At 39.1% G+C, this 26,805-nt stretch overlaps 1 protein-coding gene across 5 annotated transcripts in view; it reads right to left on the bottom strand.

Moving 5' to 3' along the window:
• Positions 1-26,805, bottom strand: part of PATJ (PATJ, crumbs cell polarity complex component) — a 356,852-nt gene that overhangs the window by 96,969 nt on the left and 233,078 nt on the right. For all 5 annotated transcript variants that reach the window (XM_021096559.1, XM_021096561.1, XM_021096558.1 and 2 more), the window contains one exon: positions 11,587-11,659. In XM_021096559.1, coding sequence (XP_020952218.1) covers positions 11,587-11,659 — 73 coding nt within the window. The remainder of the gene's footprint in view (positions 1-11,586; positions 11,660-26,805) is intronic.

The following is a 26,805-nucleotide window of genomic DNA, read 5'->3' on the forward strand; positions in this document are numbered from 1 at the left end:
TTTTTTTTAGGGCTGCACCCCGACATACGGAGTATCCCATGCTAGGGGTCGAATAGGAGCTATACCTGCTGGCCTACACCACAAGCCACAGCAACACGGGATCCAAGCCTCATCTGCAACCTTCACCACAGCTCATGGCAACACTGGATCCTTAGCCCACTGAGCAAGGCCAGGGATCAAACCACTGTCCTCAGAGATGCTAATCAGGTTCATTAACCACTGAGCCACAATGGGAACTCTCTGATGCTTCAACTTTAAGAAAACATGGGCAAGGCAGTCTAGGTTGCAGATGGTCTACATCTCCTTTAAGATTTAAATAAAAACAACAAAAAAGAATACCCTTTATCTCCACCACACCCATAGATTTTATCATACAAAGTCTCCAATGCCACTTGCTCCAAAAACCTTATTCTTCTTAACTAGAAAATGTCTCTTCTTCCTCTCAGTTTATCTAACAGTTTACCAGAACTTCTCATGTCACTCACATGTCTCAATTGTATCCTAATTATATATGTACAGAATTGATCTCCCTGATGAGATGGAAAGATGCTTGAATCCAACATCTGTGCCTCATTCATTTCCTTGGTCTGATTCATTTTTATATTTATCCTAGGTCTGTCTCATTTCGAAGCTGATGCTCTTTTTAACTGAACTTTGAGCCCCTTCTAAAGCATTTCTTCTGTTTTCAGTTCCCGGTTTAGTATGAGATAGCTCCACAGAGGAGGGTTTGAGGTCAAAATCAAGGTGGAGAGTCAGGGAAAAAGGAAGTTGGAATTGAAAGAGGTTAGCAATAAAGTATTTACTTTCCTAGGAGAGCCAAAGTACATAAAAGAGTTTTCATGCTTAAATGAAGCACAGAACAAAACAATGAAACAATGTAGGGTCTGTTCTGAAAAAAAGAACGGCTTATATGTATGAAGGAGCCTTCAAAATACCCTGATGACTAGGAGCTTAGAAAACAAGAATCACTCGGAGATGGAAAGGGGAAAATAGGTCAGCAGGCATGATTTCTAAAGCACAATTGCATCATGGTGGTTTGAGGACCATCTGGCTGATGGATGGTGGCCCATTGACACCCAAGATGATTTGGCTTATCTGGATGGCTGGGTGTTGCCTCTCTCTGTTGCTGATCTTCAAACCACCTGTCCAAAGCTGCCAGCTCAGCCAAGGCTGCTCAAAGAGAATGACCTTTCCCCATGAAGACAACAGTCAGTAGATTCCACAGTGAATTATGCTTTATAGATAAATGAAAGGAAAAGGCAAGGCTCATGATTTTACATTTAACACTGACTTCACCCCTCAAAAAAAGAACTGATAAGAAATGCTTTTCAATTCCTACAGAGAAGTCTCTTACAAATTCTTTGAAAGTTTTGAACTCCCTCTGCTGGGTTCCTCCAAAACCTTCTACAGAAAGTGATGATAAGTTTTGTTTTATTTTTGTACTACTTTGTTTTTTTTCATACCCATTGTCTATAGTTTTCTCCAACTAGGCAGTGAGAACCAAGCAGGAGTTTTTGTTTTATTTGAAGGAGGCTATCAATAAAAGTTAAATTACTTGTTGTGGATTGGAAAAACACTTCTGATCAGATAAATGTTCCAAAGTGTTGTTCCCTATCCTCTTTCTCATTTAACATGACACAGGGTACATCAGTATACACAACTGTTTTTCCTTTTAAGATTTTACTAGGCAAAATTAATTTTAAAAACCCTAGCAATTATACCTCTCTGATATAACTGAACTTTTTTAAAAAAATAAATAAAACATATGTTGGTTTAAATTTTGTCATCTCATTATTTCCTAAATCCAATGCTCTCTTCAAAAAACCACAAATGATTTATTAGTTTCATTGCCGGCCTAAATTCACAAATATTTCTTTCTGCAAAGTCATATTTACTTGATGTGACAAACTGAATTTCTTCCTCCTACCACCAATTATGAGCACTATTTTCAGGGCTACTCAGAATTCCAGGAAGGCAGTGCACAATTAAAGATAAAATAGAAATTATGGTAATAGGACTCCCTAGGTGATCAACCTTGTCATTCTTTATGAGGCCTGCTCCATCTCAATATTCAAAAAAGCACAGCTTCTGAAAAAAGAAAAAAACAAAGATTCTTGTTTCTATAAAGATATTCTGAAAGACTCAGCCTGCCTGGTTGAGGAATAGAATAAATATCTTACCTCCCAACAATACCTGAGCCCTCATACCTCTGAAAAGACACCAGAGCAGTAACTTCGTATTTGGGTTTCCACCTTCAAGATATCTTTGACTTTGCTATTAGACTAATCTACCTGAAGTAGAGCCCTGATCAGATCAATTCATTATTCAAAATACCTTCAACACCTCCAAGTGCCTACGGCATGACATTCAAAGATTTAAATTCAAGTCTCTCTCATTTGACTTCAATTTATTTTTCCAACTCTATCTGCCACTACTCCCTTTCACATACCCATCTTATTCTTCTCCCTATTCCTCACCCTATTCTTTTCTTACTTTCGTGTTTTTGTCTGTGCTTTTCCCACATTCTTATCTAACAATATCCACATTTTATTTTTATTATTTTATTTTATTTTTTTGTCTTTTTAAGGGCCACACCCCTGGCATATGGAAATTCCCAGGATAGGGGCTGAATCAGAGTTGTAGCTGCCGGCCTAGGCCACAGCAACATGGGATCCAAGCCACATCTTCAACGTATACCACAGCTCATGGCAATCCCAGATCTTTAACTCACTGAGTGAGGCCAGGGATCGAACCCACATCCTCATGGATACTAGTCAGGTTCGTTACCGCTGAGCCATGACGGGATTTAAAATCAAATATATCCATCAGAAATAGCTGTTCTCCTATCAAGAAATACAATTCATCTTCTGTGAACTGCTACGATAGCTTTATCTCTTGGGCCACTCTGTTTTGGTTATTTGCATGTCTTATTTCCCCTGTGAGACTACAAGTTCTTTGAAGGTAGGAATGTTGTACAATTAATCTTTTTATGCTCTACAAAATAGGTATTTGGCAAATAGTGGCAGAATGAATTGAATCAATAAGAAATAAATATTCAGCATTGAAATAAGGCATTTAGAATGCAGTAGAAATGGCAGCAACCTAAATTTCCATTGACAGATAAAGAAGAGGTGGTACATATACATAACAGGATACTATTCAGCCATAAAAAAAGAATGAAATAATGTCATCTGCAGCCACATGGATGGACCTGGAGATTATCAAGTCAGAGAGAGAAAGACAAGTACCACATGATGTCACTTATATGTGAATTCTAATAAAAATAAAGAACTGATTTATAAAATAGAAACAAACTCACAGATTTCCAAAATCAAACTTATGGTTACCATACATAAAATTGGGGCAGACCGAGGAGAGATGAATTAGGAGGATGGGAATAACATATGGCTACTGTATAGTAGTTATTTGTAATAACTTATATGGGAAAAAAGAATGGATATATGTGTGTGTATAATGGAGTCACTCTACTGAACACCTGAAACTAACACAACATTGTAAGTCAAGTATACTCCAATAAAATTAAAATGAGAATACAGTGGAAAAGCCAAAATATAATTTCTATCATTCACTTATTTCACAAATATTTATTAAGCAAGCACTATATGCTAAGCACTGAGGATACAGTAGTCAAGAAGACAACAAGCCTGGCCCTGCAAAAGCATTCAATTTAGCGTGGTGTTTATGGACCCACTCTCTTAAAACATGGAGATAACAAAGGAAAGACAAGTGAGAAGATCTCAGTTTATAAATCCATTTAAACATGGGTCCCCCCTTTTCTTCTCTTTCTTCTTCCCTCCCTTTTTCCCTTTCTTTCTTTTCCTTTCTCTCTTTTTTTTCTCTCCCTCCCTTCCTTCCATCCGTCCATCCTTCCTCCCTTCCTCCCTTTTCTTTCCTTCTTTCTTCCCTCTGCTTTTTAGGGCCGCACCTGCAGCATATGGAGGTTCCAGGCTAGGGGTCAGATCAAAGCTGCAGCTGCCAGCCTATGCCATGGCCACAGCAATGCCAGATCCAAGCTGTGTCTTTGACCTACACCACAGCTCACAGCAACGCCCAATCCCCGACCCACTGAGCAAGGCCAGGGATCAAACCTTCATCCTCATGGATACCAGTCAGATGTGTTACCGCTGAGCCACTGCAGGAACTCCAAGGGTCCCTATTTTTCTATAAGGCCCAAGTGACATCACACAAAGGGCAAAGGGTAATTTTTATTTTTTAAACAAATCATAAGTGTAACTACAAAGGGATTAAAGATTACCAAAGGGAACAGTGTGGGATGAAGTTGGTCAGAATAGTATCCCACGTCTTTGAGCCTTATATCCCAGGTACTATGCTTATTGCTCGGTATGCATTATTTTATTCATTTTGAGTCATGGAAAAATTGGAGGCAGCTCCCAAAAAGCAATTCTTCAAGGACTGTGCATTAACAAAGAGGAAGTGGGAAGGCAACCCTGGTGGAAGAAACAACAGGAACAAAAACATAAGGGGTGGAGAGACAAAGATGCCCATGGCGGGGTGGGGGTGGGGGGTTGGAAATCAACAAACGCATGTAGAGTGCCCAGCACTGTGGTATACACGGGAGAGAAAAAGGGCTGTGGAAACAGGTATGATCACAACTACAACGAGCTCTTACTGTGTGCCAAGAGAAAGGCTAAACATTTTATAAATATTATTCAATTCTCCCACCCAATCTAAAAAATTATTATTATCAAACGCCATTTAAGAGTGAGGAAATGCCATTATCAAACACCATTTAAAAGCTCTTACAGAGCTTAACTGGCTCAAGTTCACTGTGCTAGTAAATGGCTGAGCAATGATGAGGGATCTGTTTGACTTCCAAGCTTGTGTTCTCAATCACTGTGTTGTTCAGCTGCCCCAACAATATTACAATTACCCAAAGTGCAGCAGCAGAAATGCTAATCATCCTTGACATATGTATAGAGCTGCACAGACTATAAAGTACTTTTACCTCCATTTAGAACTTGATCCTCACAGCTACCTGTTGACATGGGCATGGGAGGCTACTGACCTGGCTTTACAGGAAAAGGCAGACTCTGAAAGGTTAAATACTTTTGCAGATAGTCAGATGCCCAACAGGCAATTGGTAAAGCAAGAATAAGAAGCCACATTTTCTTGTTCCACAGTCAAGCGAGCGCTTTTGTTCACTCTCTTAGTGCACAACTGCAAGAAGCAATTTGTTCTCTGCTATAACCATGGCAGTTGCTGACACATAATAAGAGCTCAGTAAATGTTTGCTCAAAAAAGGCATGAACATGAGGTCCCATTAGTATTTAATAAAAGTGCTATTCAGCTATACTGAATTATTATGTCAGGTCTGAATTCATGATGATATGGCTGAATTTCATCTATTTGATCATGATCTAAATGGGCTAGCTCCCTCGGTCATATGTCACATATGAATTATGCTTAAGTATTTACTAGAAATAGCCGTAGGGGGAACTGGCATAGTGAGAGGGGCACACAGGTGGATGGGGAGGGATAAAGAGGTGGTCACGGGACCAGAGCAGTCCTATATAGTACTTCATATACCACCTGCAGAAGGGGTATCGCTCACCATTTGGTGGCAGCTACTGGAGGCTAAAAGTCCAGAGAGAAACTAAGAAGAAAATCTCTTTATAGCATAACTCACTGTGAATGTGCAACACAAGCATCACATAGGGTATCCTTTTAGAGAAGAGAATTTATTATATATTTATAAATTTAAATGCCTGACGTGATTTATTTTGGAAGATTAAATGCAAATAAGGCACCCTCAAACCTGATTTAAGTATTGTGATAAGGTTCTTAAAACTTAAGACTGGCATTATTTATATTTTACACATACTATTGGTTCTTTATTCAAAAGTAAAATCAGTTCTAAAATTTCAGAATACAGTGGAGTTATTTTTCTCACTTACTACTGATTCTGCTGTTATAGTATAAGTGAAATTTATTTTTTTACAGGTGACTGAATAATGACAGTCATTTCTGTGGTTAGCAAAATTTAAAAAATTAAATACGGCTAATATCAAATCATATATTTAAATATTTTAATAACTAGATCACTTTTACTGAGCATTTACTTTGTGCCATGAACTATACTAAATGCTTTAAATACATGACTTCCTTTACTTTTTTCTAGTCTACAAAGGATTGGTGGTAACACCTCCACAGACAGATGAGGAAACTAATGCTGAATAACACAGCTGTCTCTGGGCACATGGGTGTTCTCTGTAGCCTCTCTACACCCCAATCTCTTCCTCTGTAAAGTGAAAATAATAATAATGTCTCTCAGAAGTCTGGATGTAAATAGGACTTGGGACAATGTGTCTAAGATAGTGTTTAACACAGTCCATATTATACTCAATCATTCTCTTCCAAGTTGCTGCCCTGTCAGCAGGAAGGCAGCAGAAACCAGCTGGCTGGGTACAGAGGAGAGAAAACACACAGCTGATATCATAGGTCATTCCTGACAGAAGGAAAACACAGGAAAACAGAGACCCCAGAAATGGTCTTCTCAAACTAAGTGTTCACACCTCCACTATACCTTTACTCTAAGACACAAAAGCTGGATCTTACATCAGCTTTACAAGTTGATGACAGGCTAGCCTTCTGGATTATAAAGGCTTTTTTTTTGCTCTGAGAAAAAAATATGAGCAATGAAAGAAAAATTCAGTTCCAAGGGGATGCTATTTGGTCTTTTTTTTTTTTTTTTTTTTTTTTTATAGGGCCATACCTGCAGCATATGGAGGTTCCCAGGCTAGGGGCTGAATCAGAGCTGTAGCTGCCAGCCTACGCCAGAGCCACATCAATGCCAGATCCGAGCCTTGTCTGGGAACCTCATATGGAGGTTCCCAGGCTAGGGATCGAGTCGGAGCTGTAGCCGCCGCTCTACACCACAGCCACAGCAACTCGGGATCCCAGCCGCGTCTGCAACCTACACCACAGCTCATGGCGATGCCAGATCCTTAACCCACTGAGCAAGGCCAGGGATCAAACCAGCAACCTCATGGTTCCTAGTCAGATTCGTTTCCACTGCACCACGATGGGAACTCCATGGGGATGTTATTTTGATGGGAACATTCATAACTAACAATCCTATAGAAAACAATTATTCTAAAATATTGAGCTCCACCCATCCAAGAAAAAGATTTATATGACATCGTATAAACAGAAAATTAGGAATTAAGTCAATAACAACAACAACACAACCCAATCAAAAAATGGGGAGAAGACCTAAATAGACATTTTTCCAAAGAAGACATACAGATGGCCAATAGGCACATGAAAAGATGTTCATTATCGGTACTTATTAGAGAACTGTAAATCAAAACTACAATGAGGTACCATCTCAAACTGGTCAGAATGGCTACCTTAAAAAAAAGTCTAGGAGTTACCATTGTAGCTCAGCAGTTAATGAACCTGACTAGGATCCATGAGGATGCAGGTTCAATCCCTGGCCTCTTTCAGTGGGTCAGGGATCCGGCGTTGCTGTGGCTGTGGTGTAGGCCAGAAGCTATAGTTCTTATTCGAGCCCTAGCCTGAGAATCTCCATGTGCTCTGAGTGGCCCTAAAAAAACAAACAAACCCAAAAAACACAACTCTACAATCACTAAATGCTGCAGTGGATGTGAAAAAAAAAAGGAGCTCTTTACTGTTGGTGGGAGTATAAATTGGTGAGCCACCATGGAAAACAGTTTGGAGGTTCTTCCAAAAACTAGAGTTGCCATAAAATCTAGTAATCTCACTCCTGGACATATATCTGGACAAAACTATAATTTGAAAAGCTACATGCACCTCTATGTTCATTATAGCACTATTCACAATAGCCAAGAATGGAAAAAACTTATATGTCCATCAACAAATGAATGGATTAAGAAGATATGATCTATATATCATACATATATAAACATAAAATGGAGTATCACTCAACCATTAAAAGGAATGAAATAATGCTATTTGCACAACGTGGCTGGATCTAGAGATTATCATTCTCAATGAAGTCAGAAAGAGAAAGACAAGTACTATATCACTTATATGTAGAATCTAAAATAAGGACACAAATCAACACATCTATGAAATAAAAAGACTCACAGATATAGAGAACAGACTTGTGGTTGCCAAGAAGGAGGAAGTGTGGGGGAGGGGAGGAGTGGGAGTTTGGGATTAGCAGAAGCAAAATATCATATAGAGGATGGATAAACAACAGGGTCCTACTGTATAGCACAAGGAACTAAATTCAATATCCAGTGAGAAATCATAATGGAAAAGAATATGAAAAAGAATATATATATATGTATGTATATATATGTATATATATAACTGAGTCATTGAGCACTTTGCTGTATAGTAGAAATCAACACAGCATTGTAAATCAACTATACTTCAATAAAATTTTTAAAAAGAAGTAGAAATTAAGTTCTAATATTTATTGGGTAGCTACCTTGTGCCTGGTAAAAGATATCTCTATCTAGAATGACAGATAACATAGATATGGATACTTTCTTTCTCACTTAATCTTAACAACCTTATGAAAAAGTAACTGTTGTTATCTCCCTTTAGATAAGTAAGGCTAGAAGAAGTTACTATAACTACCCAAGTTCATACGACCAGGGTGTCTTTGTGCTGGGAACTAAAAGGAAGCAGTGTGCCTTTGGGGCCCCTCATCTCCACCACCATGCTAACTGCTTACCCTAGTCTAAGCACAATGAAATCTATGCTATAGAAATAAAAGCACCATGAGTTCCCATCATGGCTCAGCAGTTAACAAACCTGACTAGTATCCATGAAGGCGCCGATTCGATCCCTGGCCTTTCTCAGTGGGTTAAGGATCCCATGTTGCTGTGAGCTGTGGTGTAGGTCGTAGATGCAGATTGGATCTGGTGTGGCTGTGGCTGGCAACTACAGCTCTGATTGGACTCCTAGCCTGGGAACCTCCATATGCCATGGGTGTGGCCCTAAAAAGCCAAAAAAAAAAAAAAGAAAAAGAAAGAAAGAAAGAAGGAAAGAAAGAGAAAAAAGAAAAGCACCAGTATCAAATTATTGCTATACACATGTGTACACATTGCACATGTATGTTTATTTTGGTATTCTTTTCTGGGGGGGGGGGCTGCACCTGCAGCATATGGAAGTTCCAAGGCCAAGGACTGAATCTGAGCTGCAGCTGCAACCTACAGCACAGCTGCAACAACACTGGATCCTTAACCCACTGTGCTGCACTGGGAATTGAACCTGCACACCTCAGCAGCAACCTGAGCTGCTGCAGAGACAACGCTGGATCTTTAATCCACTGCACCACAGTGGGCACTCCGATTATGGTATTATTTAACTGGAAAATAATTGGAAAATCATCTGAATGTCTGTCAATTGGGAAAAAAAACATGTAATACAGCATACTAAAATATGACCATTAGATTAGAGAACATTAAAAATAGTGTTTCTCTCTCTCTCTTTTTTTTTTTTTGTCTTTTCCAGGGCTTCAGAGTAAAGCCAGGAAAAGCCATATGGAGGTTCCCAGGCTAGTGGTTGAATCGGATCTGTAGCCGCAGGCCTACGCTAGGTCCGAGCTGCGTCTGAGACCTACACCACAGCTCAGGGCAACGCCAATTCCTTAACCCACTGAGTGAGGCCAGGGATCGAACCTGCAACCTCATAGTTCCTAGTCGGATTCGTTAACCACTGAGCTACGACAGGAACTCCCAGTCGTTCTCTTTTTAATGTATAGAATCTATTCCAGAAGAATGACACCTCAAATTTGACGGATCTAAAACAAATCTCTTAATTTCTGCCTAAATGTAAACGGCATCACCATCCGTCTAGTTGCTCGTGCCAAAAAACTAGGCTTAGGTAAGATTCTCTAGTTCTTCTGAGCTCCCACATTTAATCAGTCAAATCTGATTCAACACCCCAAACATCACGCCTCAGCTCACTTTGCTTCCAACAACAAAACTTCACCTAACCACAATCAAGCTTCACCTGGGCTTTTGCCATCTAACATACTACTTTTACTGTCCATTCTCTACCTAGCAGACTCAATTATCAGCCCATCTCACTCCCCTGTTAAAATCCTCCCAGTGGCTTCCACTGCACATGGAATAAAACGTGAACTTCTTACTCTGACTCACAGAGCTCCTCTCTCACTTCCATCTCGCCCCACCCTTCCATCTTCCTCCCACCCCATCCTATTCCACTATTCTCCCAATACGCTCCCAGCTCATTCTCACTTGAGAGCTATTTTTGTCTTCTCTACAGAAAAAGAGCTTTCCCCTTATTTTTGCATGTCTGGCTCCTTCTTATCATTTTGACCTTGTTTAAATTTCACCTTGCCTAAGAGGCTTCCTCCATAACCAAAGTGGTCACAAGCCACATTTCCTTTTTAAATTCCCTGCAAGGCACTGAGCACTACTGATAATTCTTTTAGTCTACTTACGCTACTTGCTAATTAATTTCCTCATCAGAATGCAGCTGAACCATGGCAGGGAGCCTTATCTGTTTTCTTCATGCCTATACCTTTAATACCAAAATAGTACCTGACACGTAATATGCATTCATCGAATACTTGCTGAATGGAAAGAATAAGTATTATATGATCAAATATTTACTAAAAAAGATGCTATTCATATATAGGTGTTTATTTTTGTTGTAGGAGCAAAGGAAAAAGTAAACAGAGACAATAACAAGTAAATATTAATTTCCTTGAGAGGGAGGAGGAAAATCAAAATTTCTTTCTTTTTTTTTTTTTTTTTTTTTTTTTTTGTCTTTTTGCCTTTTTTAGGGCTGCTCCCATGGCATATGGAGGTTCCCAGGCTAGGGGTCTAATTGGAGCTGTAGCTGGCCAGCCTATGCTACAGCCACAGCAACGCCTGATCCGAGGCGCATCTGCGACCTACACCATAGCTCACGGCAACGCCGGATCCTTAACCCACTGAGCAAGGCCAGGGATCGAACCCTCAACCTCGTGGTTCCTAGTCGGATTCGTTAACCACTGAGCCACGACAGGAACTCTGAGGAAAATCAAAGTTTCTAATAACTGCATTGTTTGATTAGTTATGATAAACATGTATTGGGGGATTAAAAGTAATTTAAAAAGTAAAAAATGTGAGGAGAATGTGATATTCCCTCAGCTGATTATTTATACAGCTAGCTAAAAGTAGATCAATGTTAGTGACCTTGCTGTATTAGTAATTTCTTAGTAGATAAAAGTATTTCAAAACACCCACAATCATAACATTAAAGTCTTTTGAAACCATAAAGAAAGGTACAATTCAGTTATTCAAAAAGAGAATTTTCTAATAAATTCTGAAATGCCCAATGTGGACAACTTGCATATCTAGAATGAACCTTAAGGAACTTTGAGGAAAGCGGCACTCATACGGTTAAGTTCTGATGTGCTTAACACTTTTATAATCATACCTCAAATACTTCCAGTTTTAATTAGGGAAATCCCCTGGTTAATAAGTTCTGAGTTCAGAACACCAGACACTGAAAATAAAAAATGTCAGATTTGGGGAAAATGACCATGACAAATCCATGTCATTTATTCACTGAGCTTATTAGGAGCCAACTTACCTCAATAGAAGAAGGAGAACTTGACGGCAATGGAAAGGGAGTAACGGCCATCTGATTGACCGCATCTTCGTTTCTGCGGATGTTAAAGTAGGCAGAATCAGTACACAGTACACGTTAAGTTCTTGGCTCAAATTAGAATCGTTTCCTCAGTTCTTAGTTGAAAATGCACATACAGCACCACAGAATTTAAAAAAAAAAAAGCATGTAAATATACATTGGTTTCAAGCATGACAAGCTATTAGGCACAGAAAGAGATATATTACTCAAGGAATACTAAGGTACAATTATTAGTGACAAAGAATGATGATGCAAGGGGTTGGCCAAATCCTGCCCCGTCAGTCAGGTGCTGCAGAAGGTAATTGTGGGAAGGCATCAAGTCTCTCGGCACCAAGGACTATACACTTTTTCATATAGCCATGTGCAACTTCTAGGACCCGTTAACACCTAGAGTATTTTGTTTTTTGAACTGTAAAGTAGGTTCCCAGCTTCATCACTTGCCTTCTAACTTTGTTCTACAAGATGAAGGATGCTGGGATGTATGTGACAGTGGCCGTATGGATGGACTGTGTAAGGAGGAGTGATGGATGGGGAGAGTAGAAATCCAGACAGACAGTGCTTTGTGGGTTAGGTTAATTCTACTCCTCATTATCCTAATTGGAGCAGAAGTGGGAGCTGAAACTTCATTACCAGGAGGTGCAGAACAACTCCTAGGATACCAGTTCTGGTGATGTGGGATTGTTTCCGCTACATTACTAGCAAACGGTAGATAGGCAATGGTTCTGTGGGAGAGCTATCCTTTACTGATATTTCATGATGCATCACCAAAATAATTATCTCAATATTTACGTGACATTTGACTTTAGGTTTCACAACATAAACCAAAAACTGGTATGCAAAGATCTAAGATTCTCATAACTTTCTATGTCCAGGGTACACAGGATAGCCAGTGCTTGGCAGGAAGGCACTTAAGTCCATTTGACCAAATTCTAAAATTCTCACCAACTGAAAAAAGATTCGTTGGTTGCTTTCATTCCTACTTTGAGGCTTTAATCTTTCTTATCACTTCCTTTACCTGAAATCCTTCTCTTTCATTGCGAGTTCAGTAACCTCAACTACATGAATTATTCCCTTGAGCTCAAAAAATACAAATTGTTATCTTTAAATGCACAGTCAGCCTGTATCTTTTCTCTTTCTTTTTTTCTTTTTTTTTTTTTTGTCCTTTTTGGGACACACCCATGGCATATATGGAGGTTCCCAGACTAGGGGTCGAATTGGAGCTGCAGCTGCTGACCTACCACAGCCACAACAACGCAGGATCCGAACTGCGTCTGTTACCTGCACCACAGTTCACAGCAATGCAGGATCCTTAGCCACTGAGCAAGGTCAGGGATCAAAACCGCGTCCTCATGGATACTAGTTGGATTTGTTTCCACTGAGCCACAACGTGCACCCTGACAGTTAGCCTGGACCTTTTTCTAAGCCTAGGATCTGCATATTCAACTCCTACTTTTGCATCTTCACTAAAGGTCTTAGAAGCATCCCAAACAAAATAGAACTCTTTATCCCACTCAGTCCCCAGAATGGTCTATAATCAACTTCCTCCCCACTGTAGTAAAGATCAGCAATATTATCCAGTTATTTAACCAGGAACCTAAGAGTCATTCTTAAACCTCTCGCCCCTCAATGACATATCCACTCCATCAAGAAGTCCTACTGATTCTACCTTCAAAACGTAGCTTGAATCTTTGCACTTCTTTCTATCCTATCCTAGTATATACTGTCATCATTCCTCACCTGAATTAATCTAAGAGCATCCTTCATCCTCAGTCCAATTCATTCTTCAGCCGAATGGTTATTATGGTTCTAAAACATTAATCTGCTTATATTTCTATCACCTGCTTAAAATCCTCCTATGGCTCTAGCCTTGAGCAATATGGCCTTGAGCAACATGGCCCCAGCTCCTATCTACCAACTTTTGTCTCCCTTCTCCTTCCTCACTTTGCTCCAATCCAGCTACACAGGCCTTCTTTCCATTTCTTAGCTGAGCCAAACTCTATCCGTCTCATGGCCTTCTCTCATCATCTTCTCTTCTGCTCTGCATGCTTGATGACAAAATCCTTTGTCTGATTTTCTATTTCTCCTTCATAGCTCACCATAAATGTTATTTCCTGAAACAAGTTTTCCAGAACCTATATATAGCCAATCTATATGCTTATAGCACCCTACCAATGATCACGGATCTGTTTTCTTTCATAATTTACCTAACTGATTTGTTTGAATACTTACTTCAAATACGTCTTCCCCTTAGACGGTAAGCACTCTGAGGATGGGACTTAATTCTTCCCACTTTCAGTTACATCATCTACAGCAAACTCAGTACCACCGGGCAAATAATTTGTTCTCAACAGTTATTGAAAAAAATCACTTCAGTAAGGAGAAAGAGGTAGAGTCAGTCTCAGCACTATCACAAATTAGCGGTAGGGTTTGGGGGTAATCACTTCTAAGAGAATTAGTTTCCTGATTTCTTAAGACAGTTGAACAAGAAGAATCCTAAGCCAATAGAAATGCTTGTGGAATAAGGCAGAGTAGAAATAAGGAGATTAAACCTAGGTACCACTTCTTTCTCTAACCTTCTTAAATTTTTGAATTATCTAGCACACCAGCCAAACCAAAGCAAAAGGGAGAAAAACTAAAACCAAAGTGACACAGAGCATGAAGAATATTTCTTTTGACAGCATTATAGAGGCCTTGAACATGCACTATTATGTTAGGAGATGGCTGTTGTTTTTCAGGGAGTACAATCCATTCCTCAGCAGTTCGCCTGTACATGGAAGAAGTAATCAGTTACCCCTGGGTAAGGGATAGCATTTTCCCAGTGGCAATTCCCTTTTCCATTCAGTTTCCCCCATGGAATAACACAATGGAGCTCAGTGCTGGCTTAGAGCTGAAAGCCAACAGGACATGTCTGTTCCAGATTCAGAACCCATGGGGGTAGAGAGTATTCAGGAGTAATTAAGCAGATGGCTTTTCATATATCTTTCAAAGGTTACCGGCATTAAATATACGGCTGCACACAAATTCTTACAGAGAAATCATGATTAACTGGACCAAGTTAGCGCAAATCAGCCAAGTTACCCCTTCATAATTTAATAATTTCCCCCAAATTAGTATGCCTACAATGGCCTTTAAATCCACATTAATTTTTTTAAGCCCCCACCCCCACCCCAAGAATAGAAAACCTCAATGGAGAGAAGAAAGCTGCTTTAAGAAGTTACAGTTCATAATCCCTCATAATCCACTTGTGAGTGAGTGTTCACACACTCCGCATCAAGCAAGTGGAAACCTGACAGGGCAGCAAATTAAAAGAGAAAGATGTGGGAAGAGGGAAACAAAAGGAGAGAAGGCATTTACACTTTACACAAGCAGTTATCCCAAAAGAATTCTGGTGACCCTGTGACCCCCTCATAGTCCACGATTCTCATAAGGAAGGAAATCTGTTTGATTCATCATTAACCTTTCCTTTCCAGTATAATCAACATACGTTTCTTGGGCCCCATACAGGACACAGCCAGGAACTGTAACTGTTTGTGGTGTTTTTATGACTCCCTTTAACAGCTGCAGGGAGAGAGACAGTGGAGTTCTCCATAAATGCGAGTAAGAAGGCTTTCTGGGGTACAGAACCCTGTACATATATCGTCCTCATCACTGTACTTTCCGAGCTCTATTAAAGTCATTTGTGCTGTTCTTTCTCCTTCCCAAAACAGAAATGGGATCTTATTTCTTTGTTCCCCAGTTTGTAGCAGGACACCTGACAGAGAGTAAGTGTAATACAAATGTCTGTTGAATGACAGGGGTCTTGACAAAGCAGGAAAAACATATGAAGCAGAACTATCAAGAGCATGCCCTGTGCATTTCAAGCTGCTTCACGAGTTAGTGACAGTGCGCTGCCTGCAGTCACCCAGCTATTGGTGTTTACATGGATGAATGTTTCTTGGGGCATCTGCCCAGCTCACAGTGTTTCCCTGAATGGGCTGCACTGTGACACACGGACAGCCAGCCTCAAGCTCAGTGCACATAGGGAGCAGACATCTGCCTCGTTTTGAGCCAATCATGTTCTCTCTCCCAGGGACTCAAAATTTATAGAGACGGAGAGTGGGGTATCCAGACAATACCAGCGGAAATGCTCAAGGCGACACAGGGGGTCAGAACTCCCTCTGCTGACATCTCTGGAGGCACCCTGGTTACTTCTCTTCTGTCTTAATTGTACTTCTTAAAGAGTCCTCAGATACTCCTGGTTTGAAATGATGATGGCCCAATCCAGCTGCAAGGATCTGAGATCTAAGCAGGCTGGAATAGGTTGTAGACCCTGAGGAGTCAGCTTGAGTTTTATTTACAAACTAAATCATATCAACAGTATTTTTATTCACACTGGAATGTTTGTTCTTAAATTTTATTCACTGTAATTAAAGAATAAAGATAAAGCCTTAAAAAAAAGAGTCCACAAGATAGTACTGCCTTCTTTAAAAAAAAAAAAAATTAAGGCATTCCCATCATGGCTCAGTGATAAAGAACCTGACTAGGATCCATGAGGATGCAGGTTTGATCCCTGGCCTCCCTCAGTGGATTAAGGATCCAGTGTTGCCATGAGCTGTGTTGCAGGTTACAGATGTGGCTTGGATACCACTGTGACTGTGGTATAGGCCTGCAGCTGTAGCTCCGATTAGACCCCCAGCCTGGGAACTTCCACATGCTGTGGGTACAGCCACCCCCCCAGAAAAAAAATTTTTTTAAATTACAGTTGATTTATGTGTTCTTTACAATACGTTCTCTTTTTAATTTAAGCTGGCTGGAGTTTAATTGGTTGAAACTCAACAATATAGTTCTAAATTTATTTTGAATATATTCATTTGTTTATTTAACAAATATTTATACTATGAATACAAAGATGAATAAAACATGATTCCTGCCTTTGATGATATTAGCAATTAGTGAGGAACATAGCTAAGTAAACAGACAATTATAATGGTGGAATTTCTATCTAGGGACTGTCAATTTAGTTTTTCTCCAAAAGGATGCTAGAAACACACCCACTTCAGTTCTTTGTTTGTAGAATATACTTATATATATGGCAAACACATATTCTAGGTCCTGGTTTCAATTCTATTTCATTATAAAAATATATTCACATTGGTAAAAATCATACAACATGTGTTAGGCAGAATTCTAAGTCTTACAGGTTACGAACAGGATGAATTTCACTTTCATATAAGTCATATTCTACAGCACAGTTGACCTCAAGATAAAGGGACCCTACCAGTATGGGCCAGACTTAATCACATGAGCCCTTTAAATCTGGAGATTTCACTTCACAGAGCCTCACTGTCCTGATCTCTTAAATGAGTAGGTTGACTTAGGTGCATTCTAGAGAATTTCTGGAGGTCAGAGACAGAAAGTCAGAGCTCAGAAGTGCCATCTCTGATTTGAAGGTGAAAGGTGCCTCATGGTAACAAATCTGAATGGCCTCTAAAAGCTAGGAGAAGTCTCCATCTAAGAACCGACAAAGAAACCGACTTCAACAAGAATGAGCTTGCAAGTGGATTTTTCTCAAGGCTCTAGATGGGATCAGCCTGGTCAGCATCTTGATTTCTGCCCTGTCAACCAGTCAGCAGAGAGCCCAGCCCTTTTCAGCCTGACTTCTGACCTCCAGAACTGTCAGTTCATACACGGGGTTATTTTAAGCCATGAAATTTGTGGTAGTTTGTTATATAGCGAGAGAAAAGTAATACACAACAAAACTTTTTGATTTGGAAAACATGGGCACCATAAACATAACTTTTGAGTTATCACATATCACTATTCTAATGCTTTTTACACGTTAACTCACTTAACTTTCACAACAGCTCTATGTGGTAGTTACAGTTACTTGCTTCATTTTACACAGACATTAAGCAACCTGACCAACGTCACGAAGCTAATACATAGCAAGCTGAGATTAAAATCCAGCTGTCTAGTTTAAAAACCTATTCTTTTAAACTATTACAATGTTTCCCATGTCAGTAGCCTATTCCAAGGCCACAAATATATGCTCTTATTTATCCAGACCCATCCTGAGGAGAAGTTCTACTAGGTTGCAATTTACGCTTTTAAAGCTATTGCACAATTTTCTTTGGGGTAAAGATGCATGCAGGGTTCTAAGTTTGCTCACACTGATCCTACCAACTTTTCATATTTAAATGCTGAGTGCTACAACTGCAGTACCATCCCTTAGATGAATGACTATAAAATGCATTAAAATATTCACTGTGCTTGGTGGGGCAGGCAGGGTGGTGAATAACACAAGGGAGTACCATTCCCTCAGTCCTCTTCTGTGATAGTTATTAGCACTGCTCATAAATGCTCTGGCTTGTACTTTTCTTCACCTTTAAAGTTGAGCCAGTACTTGATTAACTGTGTTTCCCTTTCTGCATCAGTGGTCATGGAGACACATGCTGAGATGGAACTTCTGTTGCCTGGGTACGTGAATGACCACAGTGAGCAAAAAGCCCCCCTGTTGAGCCTCATGTAAACATGAGAAAGAAATAAACCTTTGTTGTTTTAAGCCACTGAGATTTGGGCTGTTAGTTACTGAAGCATACAAGACAAGGATGCCCACTCTTACCACTTTTATTCAATACAGTATTAGAAGCCCTAGCCAAGGCAATCAGACAAACAAAAGAAATAAAAGGTATCCAAATTGGAAGAGAAGAGGTAAAACTGTCACTGTATGCAGATGACAGAATACTATATATAGAAAACTATAAACTAGAAAACTATAAGGATTCAACCCCAAAACTACTCGAACTGATCAACAAATTCAGCAAAGTAGCAGAATACAAGATTAATATTCAGAAATCTGTTGCATATCTGTATACTAACAATGAAATATTGGAAAAGGAATATAAAAATACAATACCTTTTAAAATTTCACCCCATGATGAGCATTGTACAACCATAAATGTAATAAATTCATTGAGTAATAAAAAAATAAAATTGCACCCCCAAAAATTAAATACCTGGGAATAAACCTGACCAAGGAGATGAAAGACTTATATGCTGAGAACTATAAAACATTTACCAAGGAAATTAAAAAGGATTCAAAGAAATGGAAAGATATTCCATGATCCTGGGTTGGAAAAAATTAATATTGTAAAAGTGGCCATACTACCCAAAGCAATCTACACATTCAATGCAATCCCTATCAAATTACCCATGACATTTTTCACAGAACTAGAACAAACAATCCAAAAATTTATATGGAACCACAAAAGACCCAGAATTGCCAAAGCAATCCTGAGGAACAAAAACTAAGCAGGAGGCATAACTTTCCAAGACTTCAGACAATATTACAAAGCCATAGTAATCAAGACAGTGTGGTACTGGCACCAAAACAGATATACAGACCAATGGAACAACAGAGAGAACCCAGAAATAAACCCAGACACCTATGGTCAATTAATCTTTGACAAAGGAGGCAAGAATATAAAATGGGAAAAAGACAATATTTTCAGCAAGTGGTGCTGGGAAAACTGGACAGCCACCTGTAAATCAAGGAAACTGGAACACACCCTCACATCAGGAACTAAAATAAACTCAAAATGGCTCAAAGACTTAAACGTAAGACAAGACACCATCAAACTCCTAGAAGAGAACATAAGTAAACATTCTCTGACATCAACCCTACAAATGTTTTCTTAACTCAGTCTCCCAAGGCAACAGGAATAAAAGCAAAAATAAACCAATGGGACCTAATCAAACTGACAAGATTTTGTACAGCAAAGGAAAACATTAAAAAAAAAAAAAAAAAAGACAACCTATGGAATGGGAGAAAATAGTTTCAAATGATGCAACGGACAAGGGCTTCATCTCTAAAATATACAAACAATACAAACAATTTACATAACTCAACAGCAAAAAAATCAATAACCCGATTGAAAAATGGGCAAAAGACCTGAATAGACATTTCTCTAAGGAAGATATACAGATAGCCAGCAAGCACATGAAAAAATGCTCGGCATCCCTGATCATTAGAGAAATGCAAATCAAAACTAGTATGAGGTACCACCTCACACCTGTCAGAATGGCCATCATTAACAAGTCCACAAATAACAAATGCTGGAGAGGGTATGGAGAAAAGGGAACCCTCCTGCACTGTTGGGGGGAATGTAAGCTGGTATAGCCACTATGGAGAACAGTATGGGGGTGCCTTAGAAAACGATGCATAGAACTACCATATGACCCAGCAACCCCACTCTTGGGCAAATATCCAGACAAAACCTTCCTTGAAAAAGACACATGCACCCACATGTGCATTGCAGCACTATTCACAACAGCCAAGACATGGAAACAACCCAATTGTGCATCCACAGACGAGTGGATTAGGAAGATGTGGTATATATACACAATGGAGTACTACTCAGCCATGAAAAAGAACAAAATAATGCCACGTGCAGCAACATGGATGGAATTAGAGACTCTCATACTAAGTGAAGTAAGTCAGAAAGAGAAAAAGAAATACCATATGATACCACTTATATCTGGAATCTAATATATGGCACAAATGAACCTTTCCACAGAAAAGAAACTCATGGACCTGGAGAATAGATTTGTGGTTGCCGAGGGGGAGAGAGTGGGGTGGACTGGGAGTTTGGGGTCAGTTAATAGATGCAAACTATTGCATATGGAATGGATAAGCAATGAGATTCTGCTGTATAGCACTGGGAACTATATCTAGTCACTTATGATGGAGCATGATGGAGGATAATGTGAGGAAAAGAATGTACATGCATGTGTGACTGGGTCACTTTGCTGTGGTATAGAAAATTGACAGAACACTGAAAACTATAAAGAAAAAAATCATTAAAAAAAACACAACTAAATCTACACTGATTCAAACATGCTCCAAGCAAGTTTATTCCATATATATTTTTTAATTATTATTTTTTTTTTGTTTGTTTTTTGCCTTTTCTAGGGCTGCTCCCGCGGCATATGGAGATTCCAGGCTAGGGGTCTAATTGGAGCCATAGCCACTGCCTACTCCAGAGCCACAGCAATGCAGGGTCCGAGCCACGTCTGCAACCTACACCACAGCTCACAGCAACGCCAGATCCTTAACCCACTGAGCAAGGTCAGGGATCGAACCGTAACCTCATGGCTCCTAGACGGATTCATTAACCAGTGAGGCACGATGGGAACTCCATATTCTATGTATTTTTTTAAAGTCATGCTTGCATCTTACTCAGAATAGCTAAATACTGGAAACAACGTAACTGTCCACCTACAGGAGAATGGATCAACAAACTGTGGTATATTCATAGACTGGAATATTTCTCAGCAGTTAAAGGAACTACTGACATACAAAACATGGATAGATCTCCAAAAATTATATAAAATGAAAGAAACCAGACACAAAATAATGAATGTTGTTTAATTCTATTTACAGGAAGCTCGAGAATAGTTAAAACTAATCTATGGTGACAGAAATCAGAAGTGTTGGTGGCTCTGGGGGATCTAACTGGAAAGGAACACCAGGAAATGTTCTGGGGTGAATGACCTTTTTATGTTTTTGTTTTAGATGATGGCTACACAGGCATATGCTCTTCAAAACTCAACAAACTTAACACTTAAAATATATTGCAGTGAGTATAAAGTATATCCCACTTAAAAGTAATTCATAATTATATACAGTATAAAACAACTATGTGCTATTCTGGAAAGAAATCCAGTCCAAAGCAGACCTAGGTAAATGTACAGTCCTATCTGCAGTTCCACCAGTAAGATGAAAGCAAGATACTAAACTTTTAAAAAGTCTTTTTTCTTAATCTATAAAATTAGAATAATATCCTCCAATAGAATCGTGAAGTAATATAAATGTCAGAATAGTAAAGCAGCAGAATAACAATAGTTACCATTTAATATTTTATATTCAGTCTTAGATGCTTACATTAATAGGTGCTAAGTCCTCAGTTACTGTTAATTCATTCAATCATCAACACTTATACCCAAAGAAATCATCAAATCTAAAGGCTTCATTCTAAAGATTTCATCTTTATTTTCTCTTTTCTTCCAGGGTCATATCTCCATATTAATTCATGTACTTTTCATGTTGCCTATAGTGTGAAAACAGTGACCCTGCTAGTTTCCTTGTTCTGCTTTCTCTATGTTTTGGTCAATCTAAATCACTCCACTCTCAACTGTGCAAACCCTCTCTGCAACTAAGCCTCAAATGCATCTGAATAATCCAACATTATAGAGTTCCCCCTGTTAGTGCTTGTTTTGCATGATGTATAGTTATTTATCTGCATGTCCTAGACATTCTTGGAGATTTTCTTACTTAACTCCATGTTCTTATATACCATCAGAGATACAGTACGTACTCAATAAATACTTGAATTAAATTTGTTCATGTGGTTTAGACTTAATTTTATCCTATGTAAATCTATCTGGGTAGCATTAACTAGCTCTTGCTATACCAACTTTCCCAGCAGATCTCTCTCTATCTCTCTCTCTGAATTTCTAAACTACTTACATGGCTTTTCGCAGCAACCTCATTCTATTCTTCTAAGAATATGTCACTGCGTTTTGGAACATACAAGCCACACACAGGGATTTGCTGATAAAACCTTCTTTGTCTATTCCTTATCCGTCAAAGTTGTAACCATAACTAAATTGTAGTAAGAGATCTCAGTACATGTTATTTGAAGCATCAGTCCAGCAACCATTGACTGATTCCTTAAGATTAAGTAAGAGGGAATTAATATTCTCTAATATAAATTTTGAAAGAATGCTATAAATTGTGATCAAAAGAAAGATTAGTGCAATATGAGGAGAAAATGATGAGTCCAGGACAACAATGTCTGAATGAGGAGAAAAAACACATCTGATGTAATGGGCTGTGTGTGTGTGTGTGTGATTCCATAACTTTTCATTTATCAGGATCTGAGATATCTCCAAGGAGTATTTCTCATCCTTTAAAAAGTGAAAGTATGTTCCATCCTAAAATTTTTTTGGAACATCCAAAAAAATCTTGGAAAAGAGCAAAGTTGCTGGTCCCACCCATTCTGACTTCAAATGTACTACAAAGCTACAGTAATCAAAACAATGTAGTACTGGCTTAAAAACAGGAATGTAGACCAAAGGAATAGAATAGAAAGTCCTGAAATAAACCCTCACATGTCAGGTCAAATGATTTTCAACAAGGGTGCCAAGACCATTCAATGGGGAAAGAAAGATCTTTTCAACAAATGGTGCTGGGAAATTTGGATATCCACACGCAAAAGAATGAAATTGGATCCTTCTACATCATATACAAAAATTAACTCAAAATGGATTGAAGACCTAAATGTTAGAGCTAAAACTGTAAAACTGTTACAAGAAAACATAGGGGGAAAGTTTTATGACATTGGATTTGGCAATGATATATTAGATCTGACACCAAAAGCCCAAGCAACAACAAAGAGATAAACTGGACTACAATAAAATTAAAAACTTCCATGCATCAAAAGACACAGTCAACAGAGTGGAAGGCAACGTATGGAATGTGAGAAAATGTTTGCAAATCATACATCTGATAATGAATTCACAAAGAATTCCTACAACTCAACAGTGATAACAAAACAACCTATTTAAAAAAAAAATCGGCAAAGAAAGGACTTGAAAAGATATCTCTTCAAAGAAGTTATACAAATGGCCAATAAACATATCAAAAGATGCTCAACATCACTAATCATCAGTGAAGTGCACAACAAAACCATGCTGAGATACCACCTCATAGCCAATAGGATAACTAATATAAAAAAAAAAATAGAAAACAACAAGAATTGGCAAGGTTGTGTAGAAAATGGAACCCTTGTCTGCTGTTGTAGGAATGTAATATGGTGCCGCTGCTATGGAAAATACAGTGGTTTCTCAAAAAATTAAAAATAGAATTACACCTTTAGGTATAGATGGAAAGACTTGAGGGTGGTCTCAGAGAGACATGTGTATACTCATGTTCACAGTAGGATTATTCACAATAGTCAAAAGAAGCAACCCAAGTGTCTCTCAAAAGATGAATGGATAAACATTCAATAGAATATCACTCAGCCTTAAAAAGGAAGGCAGGAGTTCCCATCGTGGTGCAGTGGTTAACGAATCCAACTAGGAATCATTGCGGGTTTGATCCCTGGCCTTGCTCAGTGGGTTAAAGATCCAGCGTTGCCGTGAGCTGTGGTGTAGCTTGCAGACGTGGCTCGGATCTGGCGTTGCTGTGGCTCTGGCGTAGGCTGGCAGCTACAGCTCCAATTCGACCCCTAGCCTGGGAACCTCCACATGCTGTTGGTGTGGCCCTAAAAAAAAAAGGACAAAAGACTAAATAAATAAATAAATAAATAGGAAGGCAATTCTTCTTCTTCTTCTTTTTTTTTTTTTTTTTGGTCTTTTTGCTTTTTCTAGGGCCACTCCTGTGGCATATGGAGGTTCCCAGGCTAGGGGTCTAATCAGAGCTATAGCTGCTGGCCTATGCCACAGTCACAGCAATGTGGGATCCAAGCCACATCTGCAACCTATGCCACAGCTCACGGCAACGCTGGATCCTTAACCCACTGAGCAAGGCCAGGGATCGAACCGGCAACCTTATGGTTCCTAGTCAGATTCATTAACCACTGAGCCATGATGGGAACTCCAGGAAGGCAATTCTGATGCATGCTTCAACATGGATGAACCTTAGAAATATTACGGCTAAATAAAATAAGCCAGTAACAGACAGAAAAATACTACAGACAAATACTATATAATTCCACTTTTATAAGGTACTTAATATAGTTAAATTCAGAGACAAAAGGTAGAAAGATGGTTGTCAGGAGCAGGGGGGAGGGTAGGTGAGAATGGGGTGTTATTTGTTAATGAGTACAGAGTTGCAGTTTTGCAAGATATGAAGAATTTTGGTGATGGCTGCACAACAATGTGACTATACTTAATGCCACTAAACTGTACACTTAAAAATGGTTAATAAGGTGAATTTTATGTTATGCACATTTTACCATAAATTTAAAAATTAGGACAAAAAATACAAGTGTGATGAGAATATGTTTGAATTATTTAGAATATCACATAAAAGCATTTTATCTTCAGGACTGCTCTGGTCTTGCCATTTGGAAATTCACCTTCACTAAACCCATAGAATCTTATTTCATATCCAAAAAACAGCAATATATCGAAAGTAAAAGTTATATGCCTGAATTCAACCTGGATTCCTGAGTGAGCTGATTTCATTTTCTGCAACCTGTTCATAAAATGATCTAGGGGCTACCACATTTGTTTAGGTCCATTCACAATCTAGGGGCTACCACATTTGTTTAGGTCCATTCACACACACACACACAAGCTGTATTAATGAGGAACAGATAAATACAACAAAACTTGCCTAGATAATGTTTTTCTGACTGTACTAAATACAGTGATGAGAGGCAGCTGAGGACAGAAAAAAGAAATACTGCATTTGCTCTATTAATTGGAACATGACATACTAACATTTGGCCAGGAAAGCTCCATGTAAATGAACCAGAAGTAACATATAAAACAAATCACTACATCTCAGTGGGAACAAAACTCCTTTCTGAAAAGATACCAAGAGATATTTCTAACTCTATGAGTACATTGAACAGTTTCTGATTTCCAACAGGGAGAAACCACCAACATAGCTGAATATACTGAATCTGAAATAAATGTCCAATGACAGTGGGATTATGAACTCTATCTACTTGGCATTCCAAACAGTGCCAGTCACTAAGGAGGGCTGCTGGGAGTAACTGAGCATCTAGACCCACATCTTACAAAGGTGGCCCCAGGCAAGTTCTAAGTAATTGTTGCCAGTCATAAAATACTTGATAGTGTAGGTTGGTGGCAGTGTTAGTGTGGGGAACTTTAGGACTGGACAGCCTAGTAAGTTTCTCATAGAGATTCTTTCTAAAGACAGCATGGTAGACACCCACAGCCATTCTTCTCGTTACCCTGGCTGGCAAAGTCCAAGTGCTGTTAAGATATCCAGCCCTCACCATAAGGCCATGTGCAAGGAAAGATGACTCTTCTCACAGGCATAAGTCTGGCAAAAAGCCTGCCTGATTGCTCTGAAATCAATCTCATTTCAAGAGCCAGCAGCAATGGCAACATGTCACACTGGAGATCCTTGGTAGAGACTTGTTCAGAGGGAGGTCTATGCTCTGCTAAATAAGTTTGAAGGATATAAAAACTTCTTAGGATCAAGGGTACAGCCCACATGTGACAAGCATAGGTGCAGAGGGAAATCACTTTGGTTGCTCATGATTTGTTCAGATAACTCTTACCACCCTTCTCATTCATGAGGATTCTTTGGCAACAAGCAATAGAAATGAATTTAGGGCAATTAAGCAAAAGGTAATTAGAGGGGTATTCAGATCTCACAAAACATAGGCAGACTCTGTACTCAGACTTGGAACAGATAGGAACTAAGAGACCTCCAGTGACAAGGAAGCTGGATGCAGAATGACGTCATTTTGGGAACCTCTCATCAAGGCCCTGTGGCTCCTTGAATAAATACCATCCAAATAAAATCACTCACATTATCTGCTTCCTGTTCTAAGTCTAAGGTATCACATTGTCCATATTTAGGTTGCAGGACCACCCACTGGCCACACCTTGGCAGTGAGAGAAGGATCTGGCTCCTTCAGCTTCTATAGAGAAAGATAGATTTACTGTTTTTACTGTTCCACCACACTACATACATTGTGTGTGTGTGTGTGTGTGTGTGTGTATCTTTGCCTATCAAAGGAAATAGACATCCTATGGGGAAAGGAGTAAAAGTATTGATCAGCGGGGGGGCGGGGGGGGAAGACAAAAGGTGGAGGGAGAAAAATGCCCTTGTCATCCCTGACCATCACAATGAGGTGCTTTCGAGGGCCCAAAGAAGTGAGGCAAATAGTTATAATTACCACAAGCTGATACTATGTTAAGAAATAGGAGCAGCAAATGAAAAATTAGCAGTTCTATTCATGAGATATTAAAATTGGTTTTCAAAGATAACAAGTCCTACAAGAAAGGTGGGCTTGGTGTTTGGTAGCAACACTTTACCTAATTGACTGAATTCACCTAATTCATGAATGGCCCTATAAAATTTCTGGTTATTTCAGGCTATCTAACTCCAACCACTCCTCAAAAGAGGAAAATGTA

The sequence above is a fragment of the Sus scrofa genome, chromosome 6 (genome assembly GCF_000003025.6).
Source record: "Sus scrofa isolate TJ Tabasco breed Duroc chromosome 6, Sscrofa11.1, whole genome shotgun sequence".
Taxonomy (NCBI): Eukaryota; Metazoa; Chordata; class Mammalia; order Artiodactyla; family Suidae; genus Sus; species Sus scrofa.